The 12,395-nt window shown below is 42.8% G+C and overlaps 1 protein-coding gene across 1 annotated transcript in view; it reads left to right on the forward strand.

Moving 5' to 3' along the window:
- Positions 1-7,869: 7,869 nt before the first annotated feature.
- The window catches only part of LOC126262820 (uncharacterized), an 817,803-nt gene continuing 813,277 nt past the window's right edge, over positions 7,870-12,395 (forward strand). Inside the window, exon 1 of the mRNA XM_049959668.1 lies at positions 7,870-7,988. Coding sequence (XP_049815625.1) covers positions 7,948-7,988 — 41 coding nt within the window. The 5' untranslated portion in view covers positions 7,870-7,947. The remainder of the gene's footprint in view (positions 7,989-12,395) is intronic.

Here is a 12,395-nt window from a genome sequence, read left to right on the forward strand (position 1 = left end):
ACAGTGACTGCATAGAAGCGATGGAAAAAAACAGATGCCTATAAATATCTAGGATACAGACAAAAAATAGGCATACATGATACAAATATTAAAGAAGAACTAAAAGAAAAATATAGACAAAGACTAACAAAAATACTGAAAACAGAATTGACAGCAAGAAACAAGACAAAAGCTATAAATAATTATGCTATACCAATATTGACATACTCATTTGGAGTAGTGAAATGGAGTAACACAGACCTAGAAGCACTCAATACACTTACACGATCACAATGCCACAAATATAGAATACATCACATACATTCAGCAACAGAAAGATTCATATTAAGCAGAAAGGAAGGAGGAAGGGGATTTATCGACATAAAAAACCTACATTATGGACAGATAGACAATTTAAGAAAATTATTTATAGAACGAGCAGAAACTAGCAAAATACACAAAGCAATCACTCATATAAATACATCGGCTACACCATTGCAATTTCATAACCACTTCTACAACCCTTTAGATCACATAATATCAACAGGAAGTAAATTGGAAAAAGAAAACACTACATGGCAAGCACCCGTATCATCTAACACAGCCACACATTGATCAAGACGCATCCAACACATGGCTAAGAAAAGGCATATATACAGTGAGACGGAAGGATTCATGATTGCAATACAGGATCAAACAATAAACACCAGATATTACAGCAAGCATATTATTAAAGATCCCAATACCACAACAGATAAATGCAGACTTTGCAAACAACAAATAGGAACAGTAGATCACATCACAAGCGGATGTGTAATACTAGCAAATACAGAATACCCCAGAAGACATGACAATGTAGCAAAAATAATACATCAACAACTTGCCATATAACATAAACTAATAAAACAACACGTTCCCACATACAAGTATGCACCACAAAATGTACTGGAGAATGATGAATACAAATAATACTGGAACAGAACCATTATAACAGATAAAACAACACCACATAACTAACTTGATCAAGGTCCGCGTCACTATCCATTTTTAACCAGACATAACGTCTGAGAAAGGAAAGAAATAATAATAATAATAATAATAATAATAATAATAATAATAATAATAACTGATTATGATTCGTAAGAACAAATAAATAATTTCAAATATCTGCAGTACGCGGTCTCATATAATATCATATATTACATTCAAAGATCAAGAATACAAACTGCAAAACCTCCGACTACTGTTATATACTATAAATCACACACTCCTCAAAAAAAAAAAAAAAAAAAAAAAAAAAAAAAAAAAAAAAAAAAAAAAACCAGAAAAGTTGAAAGCGGTAGCAGTTCCAATGAAGCAGCAGAGATGGGGCTCCTAAGGACTCTAGCTGGTTACATACTCATAGATCGCTTAAACAATTGTGAATTCAGAAATAAACTAGGCGTCAAAAGCGTAATTCAGAAAACAAAGGAGTACAGAAAGAAATGGCATGAGCACATTCAAAGAATGTCACATGAACGAATACGTAAATTAATATACAAATTTACACCTCAAGGGAAGCAAATGTTGGGCGTCCTAAGAAGAGATGGAAAGATCAATAACGGCATTCTGCTTGACATCGGAACAAGCAAGGATTCGCAAACCAAAACAAGATATGATGACAAACTCGGACAAAAAGTTTTCAATCGTTGTTACAGAGCACAGCGAGGCTATTGACATTGCGGATACCATTCTTTTGCGTCCGCTGACCGTCGGATAAAACATCGCAGCGGCATGCGCTATAACTGCTTGCTTAAGGGCCAGAGGTGATCAACGCGTTATTGCCTTGCTCCATTTGTGAAGCTCTTTCTCCTGAGTAAATCATACATTTTTCCTGAAACTGTAATGAGTTGTTTTTCTGCACATGTCACATGTACGTCGCATCTACGGATTTCCATCTCAATCGGATAATTCCTTAGTGTTGCGTCGTTTTTTTTCTTAGAGTGTAGTTTAGTATGTTAACCGAAAATAATTATTGTCAGATTCCGCCTAAAGATAGTTACTTCTGACTTAATTATTAAGAAAGTTTTTCTCTGCAAGTGAATGTAGGTAACCATGTCCTCTCCTCAGTATTGTCGTAGAACCTACTTATTTACGAGGAAAGAACTTCAAAGCTATGAGAGAACTAATACCTTTGCGAAAGCCTAAGAAAGATAAAAAATTACTAAGAAGTGGTTTCAGATATGTAGTGTTTGATCAAGTGTCTCAGATGTCTGATTCGATCTATTAATAACCATCGCAATAAGTACGAACATTAGTTTCGAGACAATCACCGCAACGCTTAGCCCAACTGTACTTTTACTGTAAATCACAGTCGTTACAATTTGTAATAGCATTTCTGTCCGATCTCTTTATCCGTACTAATATTATAAATGCGAAAGTAACTCTGTTACGCTTTCACGATAAACCGCTGAGCCGATTATGATAAAATTTGGTATGGTGATAGCGTGAACGCATTTGAAGAATATAATGCGAAACAAGCAGTGATAATGACTCTTTGAAAAAGCTATATACTCTCTAACTTTTGAACTATATCATATTTGTGAAAATGCTTGTATTGCTTGATATGTTCTACATAATACGATTCAGCGTGGTGAATACAATGTTTATACGGTCTTCTGTATTTAATCCTTGTCCGCTGCTCGTGGTCTCGCGGTAGCGTTCTCGCTTCCCGAGCACGGGGTCGTGGGTTCGATTCCCGGCGGGGTGAAGGATTTTTCCTGCCTCGAGATAACTGGGTGTTGTTGTTGTCGTCATCATCATCATCATCATCAATCCCCATTACGGTCGGAGAAAGACAATGGCAAACCACCTCCGCTAGGACCTTGCCTAGTACGGCGGTGCGGGTCTCCCGCATCGTTCCCCTACGCTCCGTCACGGAGTATGGGACTTCATCATCATCACGATACTAATATCTATATTATTAACTTCTAAAGCAACTCACTCTGTTTTCACGACTCTACCGCTCAACTGATTCCGATGGAGCATGGTATGGAGATAGCTTGGACCCTGAGGAAGACCATAGGGCACTTTAGTTAGTTCTATTTCTTTGAGTATTATTAAAATTTTTAAATGCAGCATATGCGAGTGGCATGCGGACGACGCTGTGTGACGATCAGCGATTCTTAGTAGTTATTAATTATTCCACACTACAAATCCAGTGTTACTGTGTGAGTGGTTTGTGATATTGAGTTCCTGAAGATACAACGATAAAATCGGACGGTAAGCTCGAGAACCATAATTAAAACTATTACTATAAGCCTCGCAAACATAAGCCTGATTCAGCTTGTAGCTGTAAGAGACCGCAAGCTGCTAAAGTTACTCGAATCCAATAAAACTCAGAGCAATCTCACGTCTGCTGGATGTTGAATGCAGAACATCAGGCTGCCTTAAGAGCTACAGAGGCACTGGAACAGTCACAAACACGTCCATTTTAGATGCTGAGCATCACGCATCTCTTACAGCTTTCAAGACGCATGAAGAGTCACAACGATGACGTCATTGAAAGGCTGTACAACACAGTCATACCTTTATCATGTGGTAAGTTTTTGGTGAGGCTGCATTTGATTATGACCCATTAACTGACTATGTTAGTCATAAATTAGTCATCACAGGGGGAGGCATCAAAAAGTTGGCACAATAACATGGAAGGGAGAAGCCGTTGGAAGGTGTTGCCCTGATGGCAAAACCTCATATCCAGTACTAGGTGAGCCGTAGAAACCATACTTCTCCACGAGCGTAATGAATCGAAGCATTTTTTAAATATATTAGAAAATACAGTGTGTATCAAAAAGAATCATCCCATTTACGAAAATCATAACTGTTACGTATTTCAGATATGTGCGTGAACAACGTACTGTTCCAAAGAGCAAACTGTAGAGTTTTACATGGTTCCCGCTAGGTAAGCAGCAGTGTGTGCCCACTTCAGTCCTAGTAGAAATGGTGTCGGGACAACAGAAAGCGTTTTGTGCAGCGCGGGTCAGTAATAACTGTTCAGCGTGATTTTCGTACTAGGTAAGATGTGGATCCTCTTACAGCACAGAACAATTCCGAGAAACAAGTTGTCTGTGTAAAGGCAAATCGCCGGGCCGTCCCCGAATGTCTGACACAGACGTCGGACGCAGCCGCCATAGTTTCAGGAGACCGCAGAAATCCGTTCGCCGTGGAGCTCGATAGCTCAAGATGCCCGCATGTCCGTCTGGCGTGTGTTGCGTCGACGTTTACACATGAAACCATACAAAATTGAGCTGCTGCAAGCTCTTCGTGAAGGTGACAAACAACAACGTGTGGAGTTCTGTAATTGCATTCTTGGCAAGATGGAGGATGGCAGTTTTCATCCACGCTTAGTGTTTAGTGCGCAGACAATATTCCATTTAAATGGAAAGGCGAACCGTCATAATGATAGAATGGGGGGGGGGGGGGGGGTACGGAACAATCACATGAAGTTGTACAACGTGAGAGTAACTCTCCAAAATTTAATGTGTTTTGTGCAGTTTCACGGGAAAAGGTGTATGGCCCATTTTTCTTTGCCGAGAACAGTGTTAGAGGAAGCACATATCTCGATACGCTTGAGAATTTTTTTTCCCCACAGTTGTAGACTGATTCGACCGACTTCATTTACCATTATAATGGGGCACCGCCATACTGGCATCTGGAAGAGCGGAAAGTTTTAAATCAAAGGATTACTGAACGATGGGTCGATCGCACTGGGCCAAATAATTCAGCCCTACATTACTGGCCTCCGAGACCACCGGACCTGATTGTATGTGATTATAATTTGTGAAGCTTATAAAGGACTCTGTTTATATGCCTCCGTTACGAACAACAATGAATGAACAGAGACATTGCGTAACAGCGGATGTGGAAGTTTTAACTCGAGACAAGTTCGCTGCAGTGCGGGAACAGTTTGAATTCCGTATTGACATATGCCGTGCATCTCAAGGGGAGCATATTTAAGACCTATGAAAAGGTATGAAAAAAAACCTTTTGAGTTTACTAATAATCAAAAACAGAATTCATTGTATATGTTTATTGATTTCAGAAATATAGATGTGCCAAATCGAATGATTCTTTTTGATACACGCCCTCGATACACCCTGTATAATGCATGATTTCAGATTCGACATACAGCAAAATATTAGAAACGCATTGGTTATGTACCTGAAAACCTTCACTGCATATATATATATATATATATATTATAAATACGTCTCTACACCATTATGCACACAGACATATTGTATAATTACTAGCTTACTACTCACCATCACTCTATGTAAAAAAACTAGTGACATGCGAGAGAAGCAGCGGGTAACAGCTAGTGTACATATACCGGGTGATCAAAAAGTCAGTATAAATTTGAAAATAATAAATCACGGAATAATGTAGATAGAGAGGTACAAATTGACACACATGCTTGGAATGACATGGGGTTTTATTAGAACCAAAAAATACAAACATTCAAAAAATGTCCGACAGATGGCGCTTCATCTGATCAGAATAGCAATAATTAGCATAACAAAATAAGACAAAGCAAAGATGATGATCTTTACAGGAAATGCTCAATATGTCCACCATCATTCCTCAACAATAGCTGTGGTCGAGGAATAATGTTGTGAGCAGCAGTGTAAAGCATGTCCGGAGTTATGGTGAGGCATTGGCGTCGGATGTTGTCTTTCAGTATCCCTAGAGATGTCGGTCGATCACGGTACACTTTCGACTTCAGGTAACCCCAAAGCCAATAATCGCACGTACTGAGGTCGGGGGACCAGGGAGGCCAAGCATGACGAAAGTGGCGGCTGAGCACACTATCATCACCAAACGACGCGCGCAAGAGATCTTTCACGCGTCTAGCAATGTTGGGTGGAGCGCCATCCTGCATAAACATCGGACGTTCCAGCAGGTGTTCACCAGCCAGGCTGGGAATGATGCGATTCTGCAACATGTCGGCGTACCTCTCACCCGTCATGGTAGCAGTTACAAAACCAGAATCACGCATTTCCTCGAAGAAAAAAGGCACGATAACGGTAGATGTGGTAAATCCAACCTATACCGTGACTTTCTCGTCGTGCAATGGAGTTTCCACGACAGTTCTAGGATTTTTGGTAGCCCAAATTCTGCAATTGTGGACGTTGACAGACCCTCGGAGCGTGAAATGAGCTTCATCGGTCCACAACATGTTACTCAATCAGTCGTCATGTTCCGTCATCTTTTGAAACGCCCATACCACAAATGCCCTCCGCTTCACTAAATCGCCAGGTAACAGTTCATGATGCCGATGGATTTTGTACGGATAGCATCGGAGGGTACGCCTAAGTGCCAATCAAACAGTAGTGTATGGAATGCCGGTGCAACGTGCGACTGCACGGGCGCAGACTTCCCCGTGCATAGACGAACCCGCTACAGTCTCCATTTCTTCATAAACTGTCTCAGCAGCATTACGCCTTGTGCTCGGTCGGCCACTACAGGGTCTATCGTCTAAACAACCCGTGGCTTTGAACTTCGAAATCATTCTCGCCACAGCTGCTTTTGTCAACGGACCTTTACCCGTTCGAATCCCCTTCCAATGGCGATAGGGTCGTAACGCTAAACTAGCACATTCCCCACTCTGATAATACAGCTTCACTAAAAGCGCCTTTTCAGGTAACGTCAACATGCTGCGACTGTTGGCGCATCTGATTCTCTCTTTTTTTTTCTTTATTGTGATTTCATTCCCCTGTCCCATATGGGCAGGGGAGGGCTGTCAGTGGCACAATCCGCCGCTCTTCAGCCGAGTGACATGACAACTTAAAATAAGAATAAAATGTTACATACATAAGGCAATAAAGGGGAACTTAAAACAGAATAATGGGAGAAAATGGAGGTAAAAAATAGACTAACAAGGAAACGTTCATGGAGGACAGTTAAAAAAGTCACCAGAAAGTTAGAAAACACAGTTGGCGATTCCTCAAAACTCAGAGAAGACACTGAATGGACGTGCACAGGTTAAAAGTCGGTCACAGTAGTAAAAACACTCCGGAACAACACACTTAAAACCCACTTGGAGCACACACGACGAAGAATAAAACTGCCAGGTGGGACCTGCCGAGGGAATGGGCAGAGAGGATGGAAAAGGAGGGGAGAGCAAGGGGCAGCAGTGGAAACGGCGGGAAGAAGAGAGGAGGGGCATCAGTGGGTACATGAAGAGGCAGGAGACATGTGGGGCGGGAGATGAGGAGGGAAGACAGGGCAGGAGGGAGTGCAGAGACACTGGAAGGAGGCACAAGAGATGGAGGGGGAGTAGGAGGGGGAATGATTCTCTCTCATTACAGCTCCTTTTATACACGATTGTCAAGCGCAGTCACAGACGATTTGCTGTCCAGCGCCATCTGTCGGACATTTTGTGAACTTTTTTTTGTTCTATTAAAACCCCATGTCATTCCAAGCATGTGTGTCAATTTTTACTTCTCTATCTACATTATTCCGTGGTTTGTTAAGTTTTCAAATTTATACTGACTTTTTGATCACCCTGTAGATTTCTTGGGGTACCACACGATTCTTTCAGGCGTGTCGGCGAGCCGCTCCGGTTCAAAGAGCGCGCCACGGTCGACAGAGCTAGCAGGCGGTAGCGGCCGCGGCGGCGGCGGAGGAGGTAGCGGTGGAAAGATCAATAGGGAGGCAGCGCGCGCGCGCCGGCGGCGGCGTCGGGGGCGGCGTGGGGGCCAGGCGGCGGCGTCGGGGGCGGCGTGGGGGCCGGGCGGCGGCGTCGGGGGCGGCGCCGGCGCTGCGCGGGCTCGGGGGCGGCGGCGGAGGGGCGGCGGCGCCCATCGACCGGCGTGGGCCGGCGGCGGCGGCTCAGTGCGGGAGCCTCCTCGGTGCAGTGCGGTGCGCGGCGATGCGAGGAGCGGCCGCCCTCATCGCACAGCACCCCCGAGCGCGCGTGCCACCCCCATGTCCGTCCGCAGCCTCCACCGGAGGGTGTCCGGATCCGGGTGAGTGATAGAGTGCGAGCTGCCTGCTAGTCAGCGAAGCCGGCCTCGGACACGACGACGTCGCCTGTGGTGGTGGTGCTGTGCCGTGCTGCCTGCACCATCATTCGTCGAAATCCGCCTTAACAACCCCAACTATCAACGTCTTCCTCTTCTTAATTTACAGTCGAAATACACTCCAAAATTAAGGGCAGGAAAAAGATGCATTTACTCCACAATTTTAATTACTGTCTTCAGTATCTGCGGCATGTGCTCCAAATCCCTGACATACCTTAGAGGAGACGTAAATATTTCCGATTACGTGAGTCATGTGGGTTCATCCATGGAGGTTAGTAGCCTAATTATTACGAACCAACGTTTACGAGCTCCTGTAATGAATCAACGTCCTACAATCCTTTTGCCAGATAATTCATAATTCGACGAGAGAAGGAAACTATGAAACTATAGTGGACGGGTTATGATAGTAAATTCAGGGGAAGTTCTGTGCCGAAGATGTATTATTTTAGGAAAAATTATCTGTATTCAGTACAATGGTTATAGAAGGAACTCTTGCTGAAAGTAATACAATCTACTGCTTTCAATCACCGTAGCTCTTTACTACGCTTGAAATTTCAATAGCCACATAAACAATACCTATGTTCCAATTTTGTAATACGAAGTATTAACTCTAGGCTTCATTGATAATAACCCCTTCAGTAATCTTCCTACTTCAGACTCATTTTGGTATCTTCTAAGGAATCACACCTCGTTTATTCGGCTGTTGTTTTGAAAATCAAGTGTGCAAAAATACGTAATCGTATTATAATTCAGTATTCAATTTTTGGAGACTGAGGCGCAGGCCGCTGTACCTCGCGGCGTACCTCTCCTGTGTAAACAACCGAGAGGAATCTCCGTGTTATCGATCTCCTAGGCTTACTCCTCCAGTCTCGTCTCGCAGCAAAGACGGTCCGAAACGTACAGCAACGAGCCTCGCATGCGCCGACTGAAATGAATTGCAGTGGAGGGCTTGCGTACTCAACTGCTGTAGGAAAATCGGCGCACTAATTCTGTACTAAATTTGCAAGTACATCACTTAGTAAATGACTGACGAGACAGCGTGAAATTCCTCTAATACTGTACAGTGACAGTTATTATCGATTCTTGGAGTCTCTTAAGTGAACTGCAAAGTTGCTGTTACGCCTTTCCTATACGGGAATGTTATGTGCATATGTCCTCGATTTCGGTGCATCCGCTGTTTGGTTCGAGAATCTGCTGTAGGCGACTTGCCATGGGCTGCAGAGTACAACTGTTTCATGTTTGAAGCGCAGTGTGACAAATGATAAGAAATGTAGAAACGGCAGGTCAGGGGTAACAGTTACTGCCGACTATCATGTAGCGAATACAGTAGGCACTTTCTCGGACATTGACCGGAAGGACACGTCATTTAACTGTACCACAGGGACAACAGTGGCTCTTGTGGCGTGAGGCCGTGATTAAATATAAAGCTGGCGTCCGCTGAGGGCCGTGGTGGGAAGCAGGGATTCGCGGAAGCTGCGCTGCGTGGGAGTGGCCGAGTGCAGGGCCCGGGACGCTTCGAGCGCGGGAACTCTACTCCGGAAACCTCTTCCTCCTTCTGGCGCCGTGGACGCTTCCTGCCGGCGCTGTCTTCCGTCCCTTCTCGAGGACCGACCTGCAGTCGACAGCGTGGGCGCCAAAGACTTAACATCTTCAGATCTATTTCCTACATTTACATACATGCTCCACAATACACTGTATGGTGCATCACTGCTAGGCATTAGCTTTCCTGTTCGACTCGTAAACAGAGCGAGGTTTATGGCTTATGTACGAGATCTAATATCCCTTATTTTGTCTTTACCGTCCTTGTGCGATACGAACGTTCCAGGCATTAAAATCATTCTGAGGTCTGTCGCAAATGGCAGTTTTCTTAACTTCCTCAATAGCGGTTCGCAAGAAGATCCTCTTGTCGCCTTCCAAGGATCTCGTCTAAGCTCTGAGAGCATTTCCGTAACACTCTCGTACTGATCAAACCGATCGATAAGGAATGGTGCTGCACACCTCTGAATTGTTTTGGCGTATTGGAGTATGGGACATACAGTCGGTCTGTATGTGGTCTCCTTTCTTGTTACGATATACGTTCCCAGACTTCCCAATAAATCCTAGTCAGCTATTCGCCTCCCATAGAACTGAAATTATTTTCGCATATTTAATACTAAGAATTCTGTTCTCTTCGTCCCCATCCCCCTCCCTCTAGACCTCACATTACAGGTGAGTAGTTTACCCTCAAACATGTAAACGATAGATGAGAGTCGCGCAGTCTCCTCAAGGGCACTGACCATCAATTCCAGGACGTACTCTGGAGAGCGAAGAGAAACTGAAGCGATTTGGCGCCAGATGTTTACCAGCCCTTAGAACAAGTTTTTCAAGATTATTAACAAACATAATGTTCCGTTGTTGGTAAATCTCCAGCCAATCTATATCTAATGGTGGATCATAGCCCAGGGGTTTTGTTACTGCATTAGAAACTGCATCGAACGTATGAAATTTGCGGAAAAGACAAAGGACTTTGCGTATGTCGAAGTGAACACAGAAGAAACGTTATTGCACCTTAATATAGAGTTCTACTGCAGCATTCGGAGTCCCCATGCATTCAGTTGCCGGACAAGATATGTCGATGTAATAGAGAGACGCATTGACCGATAAGGAAGTTTTTAGGAAACATTCAAGGAACGTAAGCGGTAATATTTGGAAGAAAGGCCACGTTGTTTTCGCGGCACCCTGGTGTATAAATATAGAGAACCGATATTCGAGTTAAATTTTGTAACAATTCTGCTTCCCCTGTATTACATCTCGTGCAGGTATCGTGAGAATGAGACATGAGATGATGGGAGACACCGTGTCGTAGGAAGATATACTCGTGCATATTTCTCCGGGAGTGGGACTAGAACTGGCTAATAACGGTGAGAAGGACCCTTCGCTATGACCTGTAAAATAGTTCACATGGCGTGAATGTACATCTTTTCGGAGATTTCAGAGTCTTTTCTTTTTTATTAAGTAAATATGATACACTTATGACCTCTAAATTTCACCTTCGGCAGTGCGCTGTTCTGTCTAAAACATGTTAACAAAGTTTTTGACTATTGTATTACTACTTCTGAAAGTTACACGAAGACAAAACAGATACGTAAAATACCAAGTGTTCCAAAATTTCCAAATTCAGTGATACTCGAGTAGGTATAATAGTGAGATGTAACTTGACATAGGAGCAACTATAAAGAATAATCTATTGCAGCCTCGTACTTTTAATATATATATACGGTTTTAGTTACTGTGATTCGCTTAAGTAGGTTGCAGCCAATCGTGGTGGTAAGGGCGCCCAGTGGTGCGACTGAAACGTGGCGTGCTGCATTCACAACCCACACAGTAGTGTGGTTTTCATACTTCACTTCTGTGGCAACCGTAAGCAGTAAGTGATGATGCTATTACACTAATTATTTGAATTGGTTACAGATGTATTGATCTCCACAGAAGCACTGAGTAACTATCTCCGTTTCGTCATGGATATGCGGAATGCTGGAATACATTATTTTGTATATTTCCTAGTGTAACACAGAAATGAGATCACGTTGAAAATGATACCTACTTCGTCCTGTTGTAAATCCCAAAAATGTGGGATGAAAACTTGAAAACAACATTTATACGAGTAAATCAACCTTTGTTTGTCTTACGTTTCATGAAACGAGCATTTGGTAAAAGACCATTGAATTACATCGGTAACACGAAAACAATCAAAGACAAAGATACTCAATTGTTTACTTACTCATCAATTATAATGCTTATGTTGTTCTGAAATATTTTCGTTGTGAGTGCCATTGATTTCCAGAAAACATTCACAGTGAAGTACTTTTCTCAGCATTAATGGAAATCATCTTAGCATTCAAAACTTACCCAATAGAAATTTTTAATTGCTGGCAAATTCAAAGAATCTTTCTTACAAAATCGTGGCCCTTAGATTAAAAAGCTGCTTCTCAAAAAGAAAATTTTGTGCTGTAGTAGGAGATAAGGCTAAGTGCTTGTGGTCAGTGTTAACATTTCTTTTTCTTGTCTACCCTTCAGGCCTGTGCATTGCAGATTTAATGACGTGGGTTCGGTGTTACTTATTTCCCTTAGATTTTGATGTCTGAATATCGCCACAACCGTGCCCTATGACAGCTGACTCGTAATGATGTACATTCCTTACATAATTTTGTTGCATTTGAAACCTTTTACACCTTTCATTTAAGTGCATTAGGAAAATTTTGCGTGGAACAACAGCAAGATTGTCGATCGTAGGGACATTGACCTTCTATGTTCGAGTAATATGACAAGGAAGTCAAGTGTCTCAGTCGCCTTGGAGTAAGTCTGATGTCATTC

The sequence above is a fragment of the Schistocerca nitens genome, chromosome 6, assembly GCF_023898315.1.
Source record: "Schistocerca nitens isolate TAMUIC-IGC-003100 chromosome 6, iqSchNite1.1, whole genome shotgun sequence".
NCBI lineage: Eukaryota > Metazoa > Arthropoda > Insecta > Orthoptera > Acrididae > Schistocerca > Schistocerca nitens.